General features: G+C 44.4%; 1 protein-coding gene across 1 annotated transcript in view; it reads left to right on the top strand.

Moving 5' to 3' along the window:
- The first annotated feature begins 1,286 nt into the window (after positions 1 to 1,286).
- Positions 1,287 to 22,441, top strand: part of Lmx1a (LIM homeobox transcription factor 1 alpha) — a 147,964-nt gene continuing 126,809 nt past the window's right edge. Inside the window, exons 1-2 of the mRNA XM_020175011.2 lie at positions 1,287 to 1,381; positions 3,545 to 3,731. Of these exons, the coding sequence (XP_020030600.1) occupies positions 1,306 to 1,381; positions 3,545 to 3,731 (263 nt within the window). The 5' untranslated portion in view covers positions 1,287 to 1,305. The remainder of the gene's footprint in view (positions 1,382 to 3,544; positions 3,732 to 22,441) is intronic.

The raw sequence follows: 22,441 nt of genomic DNA on the forward strand, positions 1-22,441 counted from the left end.
CCCAGGAGGTCACAGCAGCAGAGGGGCGCACCAGGCTGCAGCCACGAGGTGGGCCGCTCAGCCAAGCTGGGAAACCGAGCACCGCGGCCCCGCCACGGGACGCGCTCCCAATCCCCCGCCCTGCGCACCCCACCCCCTTCCTTCTGCCGCGCACGCAGCCCAGCGGCCCCGGTCAGAAGCCGCGGGATCCGCCTCCGAGAAGCAGGGCCGTCTTGCACCCAGGACCCTGGGCCTCCACCTTCCCTCCTAGCCTCAGAGAACCATCCGGCTCTTCCCTGCCGTTGAAGAGCGACGCGGGCTGGCAGGACGTCCCGACAAGGCCGGCCCTGCCCGAGCGCGCCGAGGAGCAGAACCAGGGGCCGGCGCTCGCTCCTGGTCTCTCCCCGGCGCGCTGGAACCAGGGCGGTTGCTCCAGCTGCAGTCTCGGGGGCGACGCCTTCGGCAGCCGAGTCTTCCCGTGGCAGTCCGCAACTTCCCTCTGCTCCAAACACTGGGGTCTCTCTCGCCCATCAGGTAAGGAAGGCTGTGGGTTCCTAGGCTCCGGCTCGGGCGGGCGTGTTTCTGAAAGTTGATTTGAAATGCATCCAAGAGCGAGCCGGGCCAGCCGCGGCTCCTCCCCGAGGCGACTTCTTTGCTCCTGCAGACATTCCCGGCACTGGCCGACCGGCGGGAGGACCTCCCCGCGCGCCCCGCACGCCCACTCCCGCGCCCCCCCAGCAGAGAGCAGCGCCAGGAGTACGGAAGCAGGCGGGACGTTCTCCGAGTTCCTTACTCTGCCTCTCTGCATCCCTAGGCAGGTGAGGGCCAAAACGGGGTGGCCGGGGTGCGGGGTTGCCAACTCAGTTGTCCCGCTTGTTTGGGCCCAGCCGTGCGAAGAAGAGCACCCCCCCGCCTTTTTTAAATCTCCATCAAACCCAATAGCTGAGTTCCTGCAGAGATGTCCCTAGGGTCTACGTTAATACAGGTTGGGGCGGAGTCGGTCTCGGGATGGGTAACCTGGGGACGAGGTGGGGGTGGGGGACAGGAGAAGGAGTAACGCAGTTGGGGGGCGGAGGCCTAAGTACATAACGCGTTGACTTCAAGTGAAATCAGATCAGTTCGAGCGGTTCGCGGTAACTTGTCTCTCTCCTCCCATCCCACAATACGCTTGCTGGACTCTACCCTCCTGGCTCTTTCAGGTCGCCCTGGACACTCCCTCCGTCCTTTCCCTGGAGTGTGGCTGCAGAAAGCCCAGAGTCCCAGCGGGCAAGGACACCAGACGCATCCTTTCCTCTCCTCTACAGGTCCTCCTCGCTCGGTCCGAACATGCTGGACGGGCTGAAGATGGAGGAGAACTTCCAAAGCGCGATTGAGACCTCAGCTTCCTTCTCCTCGTTGCTGGGTGAGTGTTCAGGACCTGAGCCCAGGGCGCATCCTCTCGCTGCCCGACCCAGAGATCTGGAGATCAGCTCTCTGGCACCCGGTGGGCGATGAGGAGCTACAGACCCTTTTCATGCATACAGTGGAGCCCACTCCCTGTCTGGCCGTGTCCGTCCGTCCTTGTGAGTCGTCCCTATCAAAATAAAACCAGTAAGACCCCCCCCTCCCCCCGGACCCCACAAGCCGGGCATCGAATTCCCCAAAGCCGCGAGGGGCGGGCGCGCATGTTCGCAGACGTTTGAGTGGCAAGTGATTAAAAATACCCAGCACTGGATTTTTAATCACACAGCTGATCGACGGCTCATAAACGCCACCCGTTTCTCGGCTGCCTACGAGCGAGTATCCGGGGTCCGAGGTCCGGAGAGCCCAAGTTCGAGACTGCTTCTCGCCCCCACCAACTTCAGCCCCAATTTCAGTCTTGGGCATGGCCGAGAGGCTTTTCCGGGCGGGTGGGCAGCACTGCGCGGGGATTAGCCTGCGCTGCGGGGCTCTCGCCGGGGCTTTAATTAACTGAAGCCGGATCCCAGGTCCGGCGAGTTCCCTCCCACCCCAGACCCTACGGAGCAGTGAGTCAATGAATCCCAAAGAGTAACACACACCGGTCTTCCAGAGATTCAGATTAGGGATTCTTGTTACGTGTCTCGCCCTTGGTGCTTTTCAGGTTTGGGAAGTGGGTGTTTTATTTTTGTCTTTTTAGCAGGAGGAAGTTTTCGTTTTGTCATTTAAACCTCTTACCTCTTTCTCTCACTTCAAGCCGCTAGAGCGGGCTGAAGGCGGAAGATGATCATTTGGATGGAGGAAACCAAATCTAAAAAGAAATTCTCTACTCCATCTCCCAACACTCCAGATGAACCGAAATTACGCACTTTAAGCTCTGGGCTTTCGTCCACCATTAGAAGAGTGTCGGGACTCTGTCCAGCCTCGAAAGAGTGCGCAGGCCAGGGCTCCGCACTGCCCTGGTGGGGAGCGCGTGCGGACTTAGGTACACAGCTGGCGACGTGTTTCGCCATGTGGCGGCCCGGCCCACTTGCGCTCTAACTCCGGGGTTATGGCCTTGGATGGCAGGGACCCGGCCGGAAAAAAAATTTTTTTTTTAAATGAGAACTATCATTTTCTTAACCCTTCTTGCCCCCTCCCTAAAGCGACCCGCCCGGTTAACAAGCCGGTGACCAGGTTTCCTAAGGGAAAGCGAGATGAGTACAGCAGGGAAATGGAGAAGGGACACCACGCGCGAGAGTATAATTACCATAGGACGACTTCGTTAAATAGTTGTAAAATGTGCCAAGAAAGGAGGCCAAGTGCCATCCGTGGGGGGGAAAAAACACAACAAATCAAACCCTCGCAAACCAAAAAAAAAAAAAAAAAGACAAAAAGGCCAAGAGGTAGGACAGAGTGGATTCCTTGTGCTGTGTGTGTTTGAAGACACACTCACGACACGCACCGATGTTGGACGCATATGACATCAAGTGTCCGCAGCGTCTTCCGCGCGCTGCCATTTTTTTCTACCGTTTATTTGACACTTCTTAATTATGAAAAACCCGTCTGCCATTTGCACGCAAGCCAAGACAAAGCAGTTTGGGGTTCATTGGTTTGAACAATACTGAGTTTGCCCCGGGGTCAGACGGTATTTTTCTGTGCTCAGGGGACTTTTTAGGAAGAAAGAGAAAAATTTTAAGTTTCTCTTGGAAAAAAAAATATGGTTGAGTTTTAACAGAAGAAAAAGCAAAAATTGTTTTTTACTTATTCTGTCTTTAAAATACTGACTAGATGTAATAGATGTAAACATGCTTAATTACGATGTGATAATCCTGGGAGCACAAATTTATTTGCAATCTTAATTTTACAGGATGCGCGCAATCTTGAGCTCATATGTTTGATATCTAAAGTCCACTATTGACTTCCCCCCCTTTCTCTCTAGAATGTAAAGCTTTCCATATAGTGCCTGTGTATTAGAAACGTCATTTGTTTTGATTTTTCCAAGTCTCAGCTTGGCCGATAATTAGAGGGCTTCATGGGGTGGAGGGTCAGGAGGGGTGGAATCTGTGGGTGTGGAGCAATCGCGAGTGGGTTTGGCAGGGTTGACCCACGCGGGCCGCTCATCCGCAAACGTCTGTTGTGGCTGCAGGTAGAGCGGTGAGCCCGAAGTCTGTCTGCGAGGGCTGTCAGCGGGTCATCTCGGACAGGTTTCTACTGCGGCTCAACGACAGCTTCTGGCATGAGCAGTGTGTGCAGTGCGCCTCCTGTAAAGAGCCCCTGGAGACCACCTGTTTCTACCGGGACAAGAAGCTCTACTGCAAGTATGACTATGAGAAGTAAGTGGCCGCGCTGCGGGGGCGCGCCCCTCCCCCACACGCATGGGCATCCGCGTGCGCTGGGGACTTTGTCCTCCCTTCACCTCCATCCTCTCTGGAAGGCCTAAGAGGCACCCTCCCGCAAGCCCAGAGACGTAGAATGCTGGTTCACCGGCATCTTGTACTCCCCTGGGCGGCAGGGTTCCACTCCAGTGCGCCCAGCAGCCACGGCCCCGGGGCCCAGCAGAGCCGCGCGCGAATGCTCCCATCCTGGGGTCATTTGTCTAGTTTTCAGTCTTCCCAGGTCACTTTCCCGGACCCGGCCATTTCCAGGGGCCACTCTCTGTGGGCCTGTGACCCACTTCGACCTTGGTCTCTCGTTCACTTCGGTTCATTGCGGGCTGCCAGTGAGCGGTGTCCCCTTGCTCATTCCTACTCCATTTTACCCAGGTGTCTTGCGCCACCCTCTTGTGCTTGTGCTAGGCGATGAGCTGTATTGATCTTACTGTTACTGCGCCCTGTGCGCATTTCCTGCTAGGGTTTGTCCACTGTAGTCCGGGCTTGGAAATGGCGCCGCTGCTGCTAGGATTTAAGCGCACAGTCTGTTTCCCTTTTTTTCTCACAGTATCCGTGGCTTCTCAAAAGCCCTCAGGAGAAGGAATTGTTCTAAGCCAGAATTTGGGGGCTGACCTGATGCCCCCTCCTCTATCCTCCATCCCCACCTAGTACTAGAAGGAAATGCTTTTTGTCACGCAGCAGGTTCAATTCCTCCTTGTCCACATGGACATTGTGGTGTGTTCTGATGTGATGTGGAAGGCAGACATTTAAGAGAGTAGGTTATTTTGAGTATAGATTTTTGTAATGCCTAAGGGAGTGTACGTTAAAGGGATTTCCATATTCTTGCAGGGCTCCAGTCCCGTAGGAGCTCAGTGAAGTAAGGAGAGGCAACTGCTTTCCTTTGGAAAAATGGCTAATTCATAGAGACATTGGCTCACAGCGCCGCGGAGGGTTTGAGGAAAGAAAAGTGAACGGGAGGTCTCTGTGCATTAGGATTGGCATGCGTATGCGTGCACGCGCGGGAGAGTTCTGCATTTGTGTCACAAGGGAATAAAAGCAACAGCACTATATGAAGATAATCAAAGGAGGGTTAGTGTGGGTGAAAAGCAGTTCCTATGATGCTATTTAAAACACACAATTAAAGGAGATGTGCTGGAGAGGTCGCGGTATAACAAAGCACTGAAAAAAGAGCAGAAATCTCTTCGTTTTCTTATTGCCTGGGCTGTGAGGCTTACTAAATACAGACCAAGTGATTAGACCCACCCATAAAAAATTCTCTTCGCTGTGCAGTGCTCTTTTACCTTAAAATGCTGGAAGTTTACTTCCTCTCCCTGCTCTCCACAATGTGGAAGAGGACATTTTTGTCGTTTTAAAAAAATAACTTTACACTTTTCAGCACTAAAAATACACATGCTCAATTTCAAATGAGTTGGACAATACAGAAATATAGAAAGAAGGGAAAACTCATGATCAGTCCAGGAAGTGACCAATAGGGTTAACATTTTTGAAAGAAAATATGCCTGTGTCTGTTCTAGGTTGTCTGTTTATGGCCAGTGTCTGAGAGAAAAGTGCAATTTTTAGGAAACTAAGCAGATATGGTTTATACAGCTTCAAGTGTTACCTTCGGAGAAAGTGTCTGGTTGATTGCTCCCTTTTTTTCTCTCTTGCTTTTCATCTAAAGGTTTTGGTATTGTGTGAATCCAATCTTTATCTTTCTGCTTATAGATTACTGAAATGTCCACATCCTTCAGGCACAACACTAGCAAATTCAAAAGTATTGGAGCTTAGGAAAGGATTTGGGTTGTGGATTTCTATTCTGTTTGTTAAAAAAAAAAATCACGAATCAAAGAAGGCTTAAGGGTCAACACAGCTGTCTGGCCAGTCAAATCTTCTTTAAGGAAGTCAGGCTGTGTCAAGAGGAGAAGAAACAGTTGTTGTAAAGTACTTAACACAACAATGTCCCTTCCATTTCAGCCCCCAAGGTTTGGCGGGGTTTGGGCTTATTAGCTAGTGAGGGTCAGTTCTCCCCTCACAAAGCTATTTCTGCAAAGAGAAAATTGCAGGGATCAACTTGCCAGCTGTTGGCCAGAACCAAGATTTTATAGAGGGGTGTGAGCTACATTGCTCAGAAAGGTGTTGGTGTTATAATAAAGGTTTTTTTTTAAAAATTTTAAAATATTTTTTGAAACACAGATATCCAAAACCTACTTTCTTGTGCTCTTTCGCTCCTGGCACACTATCAGTACTGGTCTGTGCTCAGTCCATCAATTGCTTTGTAGATTCATTTATTCCTTTTTTTCTTCTCTGTCCCAGTCCCAATTCCATTTTTTTGCCCAACAAAGGAGGCTTTTAATATACTCAGTACTCTTAATGGTATTACTCTTCAGGGAATGAAGCAGTGACTTAATTTTTTTTAAATTCCTTTATTCAACAAGCTTTTATGGAGCTGCTATTCGTAAGGCAGTGTGCAAGGTGAGGAGAGAAAAACCAGAAAAATCTTTGAGCCTGCCTTCAGGAGGCTTACAGCCTAGCAATCTTCCCACCTGTATTATCCTTAACCATCAGGATTTCCTGAAAGCCTCCTGCACACTAGAGTTTGGTCAGAAGCTATCTGGAATGACGAGATATTTATCTTCCCAAGGATCGTTTCATGATTCTATGTAAGATAACAGTCATGGAACAACCAGAGAACACCTTTTCTCTTTTTTGCATTAACAAAAGTTGCTTTGCTTTTTTTGGGGGGTGGGGGTGGGGGGAGGGGCGCACATCTCTCACAAATTGAGGCCCAGACAAGGTTGAATGGAAAGGAAAATGAGATGAAGTTAAGAGGTAGGACAATGATGATGGCAAATTATGGAGCACTTAATTTAGAAAAAGGAATATTCAAGCAGTATACTTGTCTCCAAAATTCATGAGGTTCAAATGCTATTTCTACACATTTAAATGAAAGAATATATAGCTAATGGGTAGTCTTCAATGACTGAAACATAATATTAGCAAAAGTGAGTTTCTTATATTTGTTTTAGCCATTTGTATGCATTTCTGGCTGTTGACAATTTTGCATTTGAATCATTACCTGTGCATCTGGGTGTTAGGTGGTCACTGAAAAAGTGAAAATTCTGTTCTATCAACTAGTTGTTACACCTTTATGACGGCAAAGACCAAGATTTTATAATTAAAAAAAAAATGACATGACAGAGGCATCGTAGACACAGCCATTCATTTGAAACCTCAGGATGTTTTACTAAGTACTTGTCTCGTACACAATGACACCCTCAGGAATACTTCATCTTCTGATTACTCAAAACAGATAAGCATGTAAGGCCAGAGTGTAGAACACTGATTTATGAACATTCCGAAATGAAGAACTGGAGGCAATTTTTTTTTCTTGTGACATGTCATCAAAAGAAAATAGCTAGCTAGATAAGAGGGTAACATTTAAAAATTGATGAATCTGGTCTATGTGATAGAAAACATTAGGATGCCGTAGGTGTGGATATTTCACAAACTGGATTCGATTGTTTTCAGTGTTCCTGAAAGTTAGCAGACGACCAAAATATTTTCCAGCCTAGAGATTTCTATTTATATAACTGTTATTCCTTATTTAACTGAGTCCTCTATGATCTGGTTAGTTTGGAGTTTTCCCTGAATTTGTTCCAAACAAATGCCGTAGTTGGACTTCAGTCTGAGACAGAAGAGACTGCTGAATAACAGGGAATGTGGTAATACAATAGATAATTAAGCCTTCTGGAAGGGATCCCACATTTAAATCAAATTTATATTGTTTCTTTCATGTGCCTGGCGGCTTGGTGGGTGGGGGGCCTCTCCCCTCACATATGAAGTTTATCATTATCCCTTGGATTGTTCTGGACATCCTAGGAGCAGTGTGGGATAGTATTGCTGTCATCGGTGCTGTTCTTACAACAGCATAACTCCCCACATGTCAGCAAATCGCAGGCCTTGGGAAACCTTTCCTCAGAGGGCCAGTTGATGTTTTCTTCCCTTCCTTTTGGAGCAGACCAATTTCCAAAGAAAGGGACTAAAATGGGGCATGGGGGGAGGTGGATAGCATCACACTCAGAGCTTTCTTTGTGTCTTTCTTTTGACCTACTGATTGGCAGCCCTGAGGCGAAAACGACTTAGGTAATGCTCAGTTCTTAGGTAATGAACCAATTCTGCGTTTTATCAAGGTAGTGGAGGAGGTGTGTATGTGCATGTGTGTGCGTGTGTATGTGTGTGTGTTTGTGTAAAGAGGAGTCAGCTCTTGGTTTTATTACTGTGACATTATTTGGAGATCAAAATTGGGCATTCAGTTACTCGTAAAAAGAACCCACAGATGAAATTACAGAGGCAATTGTTAGATTTTTCGCTGTACTTTATCTTTTGTTGGCCCCGCTCCTGGCCCAATAAAATTTAAGAAATATAAAAATCAAACACACTAGGTAATAAATTGATGTCTGGTTAAATTGCAGGGGGCTTAGCTCGGAATGAGCATAGTCCATGGGCTGTGGCTTGTGTTTATGTAGACGGACTTCTCTGTTTTTTTCTGTTTTAATTTTAGAGGGTGATTGAAAACATTCCTTGCTCAGAGGCGTTTTCTCTGTTTATATGTATTGGTCCCTGGCTAAGACTTTCTTGGAATGTGAGACTTAAAATTTTGAAATAAAATTAGATAGCAGGAGTAGATGTTAATATATTCTGGGAATTACAATGCTAGACATGAGCATTGCTTTTTAGAGCAGACTTAAGGGGTTCTTTTGTGTGTGTGTGTGCGCGCGCGCACGCGCGTGTTTGCGATACTGGGGCTTGAACTCAAGGCCTACTCCTTGAGTTACTCCACCAGCCCTTTTCTGTGAAGGGTTATTTGGAGAAAGGGTCTTTCAACCTATTTGCCTGGGCTGGCTTTGAACACTGATCCTCCTGATCTCTGCCTCCTGAGCAGCTAGGAGCGTGAGCCACTGGTGCCCAGCTTAAGGGGTTCTTTTGAGCCTTACCTAAATGCAATGCATTTTAAAAAGTTACATCCAGTCCAGTTCTATGTATTGTAGAGTTCTGGAACTTTTGTTTTCTACCTGGCTAGGAAGTGGCTTTCAATATTCTGATTTCAGTGACAAGAACTTTCATTATTTGTCTTGCTTTTTAGTTTCATTTTTTTTAAATGACTTTTGCATCAACCAAAAGATTGTTACTAATGTCAGGGAAGCCTTATCGTTGTTGCTTTTTTTAATTCTGAGAAAGTTTTTGGAGATAATGAGCAAGTACTGTTTCTCTAACGGTTTATTAAACCAGCAGCTAATTTTTCTTTTTTTTGGTCAAAGAAATTATTTGGGTTTATAGTATTTAGAAGTGAGAATAGACAAGTCTTTAAAAATATTCATTATATGACCCCAAATTTTAAAGTTTCTTAGAATAAATGCCTATTACAAAATGTGAGTGGTGGATGTTATCAAGTTGAAAATAACCAATATTGAGTCATTTGAAGTTGATTATTAAATACATTTGTACCATACTGGGAAATAAATTATGGGGGTGTGTGGAAATGTGCCCTTAAATTCACAGGAGAAAGACTTAGAAATAATTTCTGCCCAAACTATGAAATCTTGGCTCTATTTCATTGTTTTTTGATTAAAAAAAAAATCTTTCAGACCTTGATTTTAAAGTGCTATTTCACACCTTCAGAGAGGTGTTCTTGGATAAGTCAGGAAAGGTGAGATAAAGCGGGTGAGGCGCCGTGTGGCTGGAGAGTACCTTTCCCACCCCTTGCATAGGGCAGAGACGCCTATGACTTTTTCTTAGGAACACCTTCTATGTTCTTCTGAAAGTTTATCTGAGATGTTAGAACAATGCAGTTGCCAGCAGCCGGTTTAGACTTGGTTTGGAGAAGTTGTTAATTTTAGGAACAAAGTGCTGAAAACGTTCTGGAACAAATATCATGGGGAACAGAGAAAAGATCTCCATGATCTCCCTCCTTTCTCCTCAAATGGTGTGTTTTCTGGTACGGAAAGAGAATCTGTTTTGGTGCTCCTTTGAATTTACAATTTCTCGTTAGTCTCTGACTAGCATGGTATGGGGTGTGTAGTTGATTTATCACAATTAGAATTAGTCGTGTTATCTATGGCCGGTGTTGACTGCAGCTTTGTGTATCTTTGTCATATCTTAAATGAAACCTAGCCAACCGTTTTGCAAGCACCTTCCAAATGTCAAATTATTGTTTTAGTAAAGCACAATGGTCTGTCTCTATATTTTTAACCAAGATGAAATTAATAAGATTGTTATGACCCTGGCATTAATTAGCAAGAGGATTAGAGCTACAACGGCTAAAAAGGAGGCGTAAACACTGTAATCTTGCTACATGTTTGTTTTCGCACTACTGAAAATAAATAAAATGAGACTTAGGATAGGGATTAAGTTTCTTTTGGCATTAGACAGCAGATGTGATTGGAATGCGGTAGAAACGCTGAAGTATTAGTGAAGACATTATGTAAGGAATAAAACCAAACCTACATCCCTTTCCTACACTGGGGGTACACTTGGTCCCATCACAAATAGCCCCATCTGCATAGTTAGAAAGGGATTTTTAAAATCTACTTCTGTGCTGTGCTTTTCAGTGGTGAACAAGGCAACCGTGTTATCTGTAGGGTTCATCGCCTGGCCGCCATGCGTGGATTAGCTAGACTTTAATGAAACTATTGCCAGTTTCTTCATTACTGCTCTATATAATGTCATAACAACTAAAAATACACAATAAACCCTGCTTTTCCTAGTCCTGTAATTGAAGTCACATGAAAGTGTTCGGTCTCCTCCAGCTTTTCAAGATTCCAGTTTGGGGATCCTATTTTTGGATGACAGCAAATAAGTCTGGCTTTTCTGACTCTCTAGGCTGTCAGTGTCCCTTCACAACATTAGATTTGCGTTCTGTCCATGTTGTCATTTAACAGATGAGCCCTGATAGATATCTGGCCATTATGGATTGGATTGGATTGTCTGACCTGTCCTATAGACTCTGTCCGTGTACAAATACCATGTGTCCAGCCTTGCTGGGAATGGGCCACATGGTGTATTTAGACCTCATATCCGGCCATGTCCCGTTCTGCTTCCTCTTCCCTCCCCTCCCCTATTGCCTGTGGAACTCTATTAACTTGACTCTTGCAGACATCAAGTATTATTGAAACTCTATCCCATCAACTGCCTCATCCCCCCAACCCCAAGACTCTCTTGATTTTCTTACTTGGGAGAACCTAATTAGCCTTTTAGACACACAAAATAATCATCCCACCACATGATCACAGTTACTGAGTGGGGCTTAGCTTGATAGCTGGTGATGGGTTTGCATGAGTCCATGACCATTACATTTCAGGTAGCATTTTAGGGGATCCCTGACAGCCTCTCTGGGCATGCTGGCACTGTAGCAGATGCTGGGTTATGTCTCACTACTAAAGGGGGTGTGTCTTGGTGGGTTAGAGAGTCTGGTGCTGACATCTGTGAATCGGGAGAAGGAATCATTTGGCAAGAAGCCTGACCTGCATTCCAATAGGATGCAGACACGTCACTTATTTTCAACTCTTTGCTGCTGCTCTGGACATCACAGTTCTCCACTGTGGGAAGACCCTCTCCTGTACCTCTTGAGCACTGGGTTCTGCTGCTGCAGTGAGAAGCGCGCTTTGCTTCCTGTCTTCATTCCTTCCTTTCTGCCCCTTTGGTTACACGCAGCCACCCCTTGACTCAATACTGGCTTGCGCCCATCCCTATCAAGCCTTAGGAGCCTTTAAAAGGATTTTTCAAAACAAAACAAAACAAAACACCCCCTCCTGAACTCCAGATTAGCCTCTTAAGCTCATTAAAGTGCCTTTAAATACCAAAATGTTGGGCTCCTGGGGACTATCCCCCCAAACCATATTTTCATTCTTAACATTGTTGTCATTCACTGTGCAGCAGATTAAGGCCAGCTCCCTCTGGGCCCAGAAACAGTCCCCTCTCTCTCTGCAGGAGGGTCCAAATATGTCTTTGTTTGAGACTGGGACAGCCTGAGGCTGTGTGGGAGCTGATGCCAGCTTGGCCTGGGGTGGCCAGCTCTAGAGTGGAGAAGAAAGCCTGTTTCTTCCCCAGGATGGGGCCCAGAGGAGGGAGTGACAGCTGAGTGGAGAAGGTGTGGCTTTTGCAGTATTCAGGAGCTCAACAGTAATTGGGTTCCTATCCCAGTCTTTGGAGAGAACAAGGAATGTACCAGTCTCTGATGGCCTGATTTAAGAGCTGTTCTTCCTTTTCATCAGGGTGGCTTGGAGAGTCCTTTCTTCTGGGACAAAGCAGCAACACTGAAGCCCCATTTCAATGCATCTTCCGGGCGTATCTGGGAGTCCAGAAGAGGATTTTTGTGGTTGTTCCTGCCTTATATCTTATTTCAGCCTGTTTTCTAGAGTGCCTCCTTCATAGCATCCACTTCCTCTCTGTCACTTCAGCCCTCCTTTCCTAATGCTGGCTCTTGGGGAGAGGTTTCTGGTTTGACAGTGGAACAAATCCTTTTTAACATAACCATCTAGAGTTTCCTCTCCTGCTGCTGGCCTCCCCTCCCCTTTCTCCTTGTGTCCCTCCTCACATTGTGGCAGGGATTCCTTTTATGCTAGTGTCCCCTGTGATGACATCCACCATCTTCGCAGGGACGTGGGCATAGCTCTTCAGTGCCAGGAGGTAGACTTTGGACATCCAGAGGGGAAGAACATCCCAGGAGACTCTTCCTTGCCTGTCTTTGGCTGAAGTTTTGTTTGGTTCCTGCACCTCTCTTTCCCCTGGAGCTCTGTGTACCTGAATTCTGGGCTCAATCACAATACTGGTTTGCTAGCCCATTTTTTAGGATCTTGGCTCAGCTTTGCCTTCTTGCTTGCCTTGTATTCTAAACTCATTGTGTGACCTTTTATATTTCAAATTACTTTGTGCAGAGGCTCTGAGCTAGCTGTCAAACTGGAGGGGATGCTATGACATAATTTATCCTGGGATATACATTTTAATGTGTTATTCTTCCGAAGATTTTTTTAATTGGAAGAGTATTCAGTGAAAAGAATGACTATCCTGTGGTAGAATGGACCAGTAGTGAAGGAGATTACTTCAGACAGGATGCAAAGAAAGGTCTAGTGGCAGCTTCCCTGATGGTCTGTATGTAAGGCTGGCCGTGACTATACACCTACTCCTTTTCTTCTGGATCCCTGTGTTTTATTATTGATTGGGATCACTTATTTCAAAAGCCCATGTCCATGGGTGGAAGAGAATAGACAGGTGTGTATGAATGGTTTTGACAGTTCATGGTTCTCTGTATTTATTGAAAAAATAATTTGAAACAGTTGTCTTATTGTCAAGAGATGTTCAAGTCATGATTTCCTCATCTATACAAAAGAATATTAAAGAACAACAATGACCGCATAGGGTTACTGTAAAATTAAGTAAGATAACAAACACAAAAAGCGTTTTGGAAAAATACGGAGTTGGGTACACTATACAGAGTTGGGTATTATCTTTTTTTTAAATGTGAGTAATAGCCTACGTGAATTTTTAGGAGCTGTGTGCAATCACTTACCATCATGTAGTTAGGAGTATACATATGAGGCCAGTGTTGTCTCGGATCAATCCTTTCTGTGCTGCCCATGAGTTGTATTTCTTTGGGCAAGGGTCTGTCTTTCTCTGTGCCTATTTCTTTTCTCTAAAATGGGATAAGAATAATCATTTTGGGTTAGTATATGCAGATCCATGCGTGACTCACAGAAAATGTCACAAAAGGATTTTGTTGGTTAAAAAACGTATCCTTTTTAATTTTTAAAGTAACTTTACACATATTATAGATCAGTCCTCACAACTATTTTAAAAATTAGCTAGGGAGAAGTTTTTGGTTTCCTCCCATGCATTTTATAGCTGAGGAAACTGAGGCTCGGAGAGTTTTAGACTTTGCCCAATGTCATACTATTGGTAAAGAAGAAGCTGGAATGCTATCAGTCGCCACTGACCCCTGGTTCAATGGCCTTTCCACTAAATCACACCATCTGCTGCTTGAATTCTGGTGTTCACACCCCAGTGAGATCACAATTCTCAGTTTGTCCTGTTGAACCAGCTCTTGGAAAACAAGTCCCCAGCTGCTAGATTCTTGAGCTCCCAGGCAGCCTTTGGAAGGGCAGCTGTTTGTAGTATTCTGTGGTTTTAAAGGAAGTTTTTAGGATTTTGGGGATTGCTTAGTTGTTTGTATGCATGTGAAAGCTGCTGCTGAGTGTGCTCATTATTCCTGCTTGTCAAATTCCCTGACAGGCACAGAGCAATCCTGTCCTGTCCTTTCTTATCTCTTGCCATCTGTATTGGTCTCCACTGTCCATCTTTCATACCTGCTCTTCCCCACTGGAAGAATGAAGAACAGCGAAAAGACAAACAGCATCCATTTTCCTTCTCTCCAGCTCCTAGTATTTGCTGTTGGTGACTTTTGTTCTGGGAGCCTGTCTGCACATTTGGCAGTAGAACTGTTGAATATCAGATCCAGAGCCTTCCAGACATAGCTTCCATGGGGACCAACCAGCAGCTGTCCATCCATTCCTTGGTTAACTCCTTTCCAAGTTTCCCTCTGAACTGTGTTGTATTTTCAAACAAGTCCCAGCCTCGGTGAGAGAAGATCCCACTGTGCCCCATGTGAGATTCATTTCCAGAACTGTTGACATCTCTCTTTTTGTGGGATGCCATGTGACCTGGCTGCATCAAAAAGTGGTCCTGGAATCTCAGTTTTTAATGAAACTTAAGTGTTTTTGTATTGTTTGTCACCACCACCAACACTCTGTTCTCTTAAAACTAGTTCCAATCAACTTTAGAGAAATGAAGTGTACATCTGAACTTAATCTCTGTAAACTGGTATTTAATAAAACTAGAGATTGTAGGTAATACATACATGATTGTTGGAGCATATTTAGTTGTATGTGGATTTCTCAAATTTAAAATTAAATGGACTTCAACAATCAGTTCATTAATTAAATCACTCATTCATGTAATCATCCAGTTACTTACTAAATTCTTATGTATGTCAATTATGTAAAAATGAGTTGAAACAAAACACAGGTGTATTAATGATCTAGTAAACACTATTTAGAGATATAAATTAAACAGATTTAAAAAAACAAAATTGTTTTGAGAGGTTTGGTTGGAGAAATAGCTTGTCTAAATCCCTTGCTTCTGTATTACTACTTGTTATTCATTAGTTTCAGAGTGCTTGTCACATTTGAAATGTATCTAGTTTTATGGTCCATGTCACTAGATCTCAAACTCTATGAGGGAAGGCACCATCCTAATTTGTTTTGTTTTTCAATCCCTTATCTTCAGCTTCTTGTGTAGTGAGAGGCATTCAACAAAGGTGTGCTAATTAAATAAATCAGTTAATCAAGAAGTGACTTCCTTGGGGTTGTTAAAGCTTCATAAAAGAGGTAACAAGTTGATTGGTACTTGGAGAGTGAATGGAAATGTAAGAAAGGGGAGAGGATAGAGATTTTCAAGCATGTGCCAATGGCGGGAGTACTGAAAAGGAAAAGTATTGGTCTCTGTGGTCACTAATCATAGTGCTGAGTACAATGGAGTAGGGCTGTTATATAGGGTGGATTATAACAAGTGCCAACCAGTGAAGAGTACTGTGTGACTTGTGAAAAACTTTCAGCTTCATCCTGTGGTTACCAGGCAGCCAGCAGGGACTTATCAGCCATAATGGCCATTATTTTCCAGAAAGACCTGAATTTAGATGACAAACTGGGGCACTGATAGGAACCGGTAGAGACTGGGCAGAGACTGGTTACACAGCTGCTGGTATAGACTATGGCAGATAACAAGGATAACAAGGAGGCACTGGGAATGGGGAGAACAAATATGATCTAGGAAATATTCCTGACCTAAGCTGAACTTCATGACTTTGAGGAAAGGAGAGACAAACAGTAAGGCCTTTTCTTTCTTTCTTTTTTTTTAAAGGCTCCTTTCATAGATCATGTGAAAATTCCTATTCATACAGTGTGTTTTAAGTAAGTTCACCCCCTTGACAATGCTTCCTTAACCCCCCACCCTTTAAAAAACAGTATTTGGTGATTTTCTTTATGGTATCTCCATACATGTGTATGTAACATACTTGATTCTCTTCAGCTCCCCAGTACTCTTTTCATTTCCCCTCCCCCTCCAGTGAATCCCTTCCCCTAATAGTGTCTCTTTTGCAAAACCCATTTTTATTGTTAATTTTATCACTATAGACTTAGATTCTGCATATGAGAAAAAATATATGATATTTTTCCCTTTAAATTTGGCTTATTTCACTCAGTATGATGATCTCCAGTTCCATCCTTTTTTCTGCAAAGAGCATATTTCCATTCTTCTTTATAGCTAAGTCATACTCCATTGTGTTTATATACCCCATTTTCTTTATCCATTCATTGGTCATTGGGCACCTAGGCTGATTCCACAACTTGGCTATTGTGAATAATGAAGTGATAAACGTGAGTGTGCAGATATCCCTCTTGTTTGTTGATTTAACAATCCTTTGGATGTATGCTCAAGGATAGTATAGCAGGGTCATAAGTTAGGTCTATTTTTAACTTTTTTATGAACCTCCATACTGATTTCCATAGTGACTGGACTAATTTACATTCTTACCAACAGTGTAGTAGTGCTCCTTTTTTGAGAGGGAGGATTTAATGATGATCCAGAAGGGATATAGTGATAGTCTTAGCAATACCTGATATAGGAATTCAAGAAATGGAGCAGAAATTTGGAACAGACAGAGGTGGATAATGAGAGTAAGTGTGGATGCTGAGTTACTGGTGAGATGGTCAGGTAGACTTGTCCAGGAGGCAGCTGGAAAAGCAGATCTGGAAATTAGCCTAGATATACTCCTTAGGACACATTATCATACAAAGATGGGAAGAGGAGAATGCCAAAACTGAGAAGAGAGCTAAGGATGGATATTTGGGAAGCACCTGCATTCCAGAGCAGAAGCAGGAAAGAACACCATGACAGAACACGGCTGTGTTCTGGAAAACACAGCAGTGGTGAGGAATTTAAAGAAGTAGGACAGCTCACTGCCCTTGGAATTAGAAGTTAGCCATTGGTAACCTCATAAAGAGTAGTTTTGTTACAGGCACAGGATGGGAGGTTGCATAGTGGAAAAGAAGTTGAAGTAGAGGGAGTGATGTGGCTGACTCTTTTGGGAAGATGTACAGTGAAAGAAAGATGGGAGGAAAAAAGATAGTACTTGGGGTAGAGACAGAATGAAGAAAATGTTTTAGGGTAGGGTAGTTTGAGGCTACTTGATGCTATGGTGAGTTTAGCCAGGAAAGGAGGAGGATGAAGATCCAGGAGAGAGAGAAGTATCCACTTGATAGGGAAGATGTCTTGCTGAGGAAGGGCAAGGGACACTTCCAGGGCCCAGGATCTGCCTCTGCTTTGTTCTTTTCCACTATTCATTCCTTTGTCTTCTGTGCACTTTCCTGTTGATTAGTTGGAACTGACCACCATGGGACAGAGGCCACCAAAGTGGGTCTGCTTTCTTCCACTCCTCAGGGCTTCTCCCCAGTGGCCACTGTAGCTTCCCACACAGTGTCTTTTTTAAGGGCCACCCTGGTCCATGGGCCCGGAAATGGGATCAGAGTGAGGAACCAGCCTGTCTCCTTCTTCAGATACCAGTGGTCTTACTGAAAACCTCCCTTGTCTGTCTTCTCCATTTCTGCCTCTAATCCATGCAGAAATCTATTTGGTTATCAGCGTGGTTCAAAGTACATAATTTTGTGGCTGATTCCCCAGGACAAGTCTTAGAGCCTCCCCAGGTGAGGAACCAGTCAGCCATGTTCACAGAGACCATTCCCATGCCTGTCTGTTGCAGAGCTTTTGCTTTCAGTGATGCTAGAGAGTCTCTCAAGAGAATGGAGGTCAGGATGTAGATGCCATCCTCCTGCCTGACTACATCATGAGGGCTTGGTCTCTTTACCTAGATATGAGTGCTTTTTAGTTTTGTCCATTTGGTTGGTATTGTCATCTGTTGCTATTAAAAAAATTCCTTAGCTGAGTGCTGGTGACTCACCTCTGTAATCCTAGCTATTCAGGAGGCAGAGATCAGGAGGATCATGGTTCAAAGCCAGCCTGGGCAAATAGTTCGCAAGACCATATCTCAAAAAAGCCCATCACAAATAAAGGGCTGGTGGAGCGGCTCAAGGTGTAGGCCCCGAATTCAAGTCCCAGAACCACAGAAAACAAAAACAAAAACAAGAACAAACAGCAACAACAACAAAAACTAAGACTGGGGACTTTATAAAGGAAAGAGGTTTCTTTAGCTCACAAGTTTGGAGACTGAAAATCCAAGAGCAGGTGACCCCCATCTGTTTGGCCTTTGGTGAAGGCCTCATGGTGGATGTATCATAATGGTGGGAATGGGTGCAGAAGAGGTCACATAGTGAGACAGGAAACCAGAGAAATTCAGGAGCTAGGCTTGCTCTCTTTAGGACTCTCACAATAACCACATTAATTCCTTTCAAGGGCCATGTCTCCAGTGACTTAATTACCTCCTTAAGTCTTGCTTCTTCTGTTTTTTTTTTTTTTGAACTTAGGGCTTCTTGCTTGCATGGCAGACACTCTCCCACTTGAACCACACCTCCAGCCCTTTTTGCTCTGGTTATTTTGGAGACAGGGTCTTGCTTTTGCCCAGGCCAGCCTGGACTGCAGTCCTCCTATTTTAAGCCTCTTGTCTTGCTGGGATGACAGGTATGCACTACTATTCCCAGCTCTTTTCCATTGAGCTGGGGTCTGGCCACCATTTTCACCCAGGCTTGCCTGGAGCTGCAATCCTCCTGATCTCAACCACCTGTGTACCTTGAGATGATGGGCACACACCACCATGCTGAGCTATTTGGTTGAGACACAGTCTTGTGAATTCCCTGCCCTTTCCGGCCTCAAGCTGCAATCCTCCTGATCTCAGCCTCCCAAGTAGCTAGGATTACAGGCATGTGCCACTGGTTCCTGACTCTCAGTGGTCAATATCACCACACTGAAGACCAAGCTTATAGCACACAAACCTTTGGGGGATTTACCAAAACCATGTGCAATTCATAGCGGTGGTTCATATGATTACTTTCCTACATTGGAGGTTATAGTGACCAAGTAGAGAGCAGTGGGTCTTCAAATTCATGAGGTTTAATCCTGTCTTTGTGCTTTAGCTGGGTAAGCCTGAGCAAATCATTTAACCTTTTTGTGATCATCTCATTCAGCACAGTGCTTTTACCTTGAGCTCTGTGAGGTGTGGAGTATAATCATAAAATGTCTGATGTGCACAGTGGTGGATGTTCATTGTTTGGACAGGGGCTGGGAGAGCGATGTATGGTTAGACTGGAATCCTTCCTTAGGGTTGTCATATCCTTATGGCTCAAGGAAGAAAAAGAGACAAGGTCATAAGGAGCCAGACCTCTTAGCTTAGACGGGAATTAAGTTGAACTTGGTGTTGCCAAGGGAGCTGAGTATTTTCCAATGGCTCTGCCTCTGTGGCCAGTAAATTCAGTGGAAAATATATTAGTGATGGGTTATTTGATATCATAGACATCCAGCTGATTCATGGAATGAATTTTTCTACTTGTCAACTGGTTGTTAGGGCTTAGTTTAGACTGAGCTCAGTAGTGCTAGAAGGGAGACTTGGGCGGAGATCTGTAATACAAATTGCAATACTTAATGATGTATTATTTTTCAATTTCCCTGTTGACAGTTAAAGAGCAAGGGCCAAATGGAATGCATGCTTTTAAATGGCAACATGGACACAGTGGGATTGTTGGAAAACCATTAGTAGCCAAACCTAGTTAATATCAACTCAGGTAAATGCTCCCCATCACTGGTCCCTTTCCCCAACTCAATTATTAAAGGATTAAAGGACTTTCCCCAATGAACTCCCTTAAAAATTTAATGATGTTCAATATTGCAGAGGTTGAGCTGTTACGGTGGTGATTTCAGCTTTGCCCTGACATTGCTGGCTAATCAGAGAGGAAAGGGTTCTGAAGTTCATGTTACCTGTGATGTGTTTAGACCATCAATAAAGTCACATGCGGTGGAATCCAGGGAGCTCATGTTCTTGACTGTTCCCAGATTCTCCTAATTTTTGGGGACCAAAGTGGACGGAAAATATGTCCTGACTGTGGCCTTCCAATCCATGTGTTGTCTGTCCAGATAATACCCATTCTTTCTTAGATTTGAATAGTACTTTTAGGAGAGGCTGATGGAAAGAGACATGTCTGGGATCTTGGTTGATATCGCCACTGTACATGAGGGGGTCAGTTATTCCCTAGCATTCTCTTGCAGCCTCCTTGAACATGAAGCATGTGCTATGTGTTGTCCTTTGTTCGTATGCATGCATGTGCACGTGTACCCACACACAATAGTAAACTTGGGCACAGACACACTCTGTCCTCTGGTATGACTGAGGATATGCATATGTTGGGTCAGTGAGTAAAAAAAAGTCTAATAAAGTGCAACCTGTGCCCAGAAAATGGAGTCAACTCTTCTTCATTTCTGTATGGATCAACCTATGTCTTTAGACTTACTAACACCACGGGATAAGTAACTGAGCTATTCAGTCACAAGCAGCTTCAAATCCAAGAACATGGGTGTCCAATGAGTGCTCTGGAAATGAAGGTCTGTAGTGGGGGGTGTGGTGAAGGGTCAGAGTGCCACGGCACAGTGGCTGTCACTTTTCAGATTGGTGGTACCCGTCTTCCTGATGGGAGATGACTGCCTTTTGCTGAATCATTCAGCATTTAAAGTCCTAGATTTCAGGGATCATTTCTAATTTTAAAACTGTTTGCTCTGGGATCTGTTTATTTTGTAAAGCCCATTCCTTAATTGGTTGTTCTAAAGTTGGAGTTCAGATTAGTATCATTTTAAATCTTCCTTTTTGAAACGTGAACCCATTTTGACCTAGTTTTTTTTCTCTGTGCTGTAGAATTGACATTTAATTAAAGATATTAGTAAGATTTAGAACTGTGGCACTCCCTCTCCTCCTCTCCCTCCCCTTTACCCCCACTGGAGTATGAATTCAGGGTTTTGTGCATGCAAGGCGGGTGCTCTACTGCTTGAGCCATACTCTAAACATTTTTGCTCTGCTTAGTTTTTGCGATAGGGTCTTACTTTTTGCCTGGGCAGGCCTGGACCTCAAGCCTCCTATTTTAAGCTTCCCACTGTCACTGGGATGGCAGACATGCACCACCACACCCAGCTTTCTTTTTTTCTGTTGAGATGGTGTCTTCCAAACTTTTTTTTTTTTTTGCCTGGGCCGGCCTGGAACCTTGATCCCTGGATCTCAGCCTCCCACATAGCTTGGGATGATGGGTGACACCGTGCCTAGCTATCGGTTGAGATGCAGTCTGGCTAACTTTTTGCCCTGGCTCAACTGGAATTATTATCCTCCCAATCTCAGCTTCTTAAGTAACCAGGATTATAGGCATAGTCTACCAGTACCTGGCCAAGCTTGATTTTTTTAAGATAGGGTCTCAGTAACTTAGTTTTTTTTTTTTTGTTTTTTGTTTTTGGCCTGGGCTGGCTTGAAAGCACAATCTTCCTGTCTTTCCTGCTTGAGTTGCTGGGATTACAGGTATACACCACCACTCTCAGTAGTCTTCAGTTTTGACCAGCCTGAAGGTACATTTTAACTCATTCATTTTTTTTCCAACTAAAATTTATTAAGCATCTTGTATGTGGTGGGCATTGATATGTCCAATTGTTCATTACTGTATTGGAATACAGCAGAGAACTACAACAAAAAAGAATCCTTGACCTTATGGAGCTTACATTCTACAGGGGAAGAAAGACAATAAACAAATAACAAATAAAAGCTATCTCACCCAGATCCACTAGGTTGACTCTTCTTCATGTGTTTACTCCAAAGTCCATTTTGTCCTATCCTGACCACCTAGTTAACATTGCAACCCCTTCCTCTGCTCCCCATTTCCTCATAGCCTCTCTGTGTTTTGTCTTTCCCCAAACCACCAATCACCTTCTAGTGTGTGCTGTGATTCACTTCTGTAGTCTGAAGTATACCGTCTCTTCCTTGGTTCAGACGGCAAGCTGCATGGGCACAGGAGTATTGCTCAGTACAGAAGTAAGCTGCCTGGAGCACGATAGGCAGTTGGTGATTGGTGGGAGGCTTGTGGTAACTTGATAAGGGAAGAAACAAAAGTGAGGATGGAAGGTTGATTGCTGGATGTTCCAGAGAGATACTCTGGGGAAGAGGATCCATAGATTTTATCAGATCCTGGAAGTTATGATCCCTAAATGGTTAAGAGTTAGTGATCTGGAAGAAAGAAAAGCATCAAATATTAAACACATTCAAACATGGACATGATAATATTGTGAGAATGGAGGGCAGGAAAACACACCGACAGATCCTATCAACCCCAGCCCCCTACAGACGTGCGTTCAAATCCCAACTCTGATGTCATTCAGGGAATTTGTTTCCTTATTTCTAAAAGGTGGGAACTATCTCTTTACATATGTTATGGGGATTAAAGAATATCCATGGTTATAAAGTATCTAGTGAAGATCCTCAGGAAAGTAGCTAATTATGCTAATAATTTACTAATGTTTAATAGCACCAGCCAATTGTAGACTGTCTATTTGGGCAATTTTATTCTCTTATTAGTGGTTTGTTTCTTTCATTA

This window comes from Castor canadensis, chromosome 11, assembly GCF_047511655.1.
Source record: "Castor canadensis chromosome 11, mCasCan1.hap1v2, whole genome shotgun sequence".
Classification (NCBI taxonomy): Eukaryota; Metazoa; Chordata; class Mammalia; order Rodentia; family Castoridae; genus Castor; species Castor canadensis.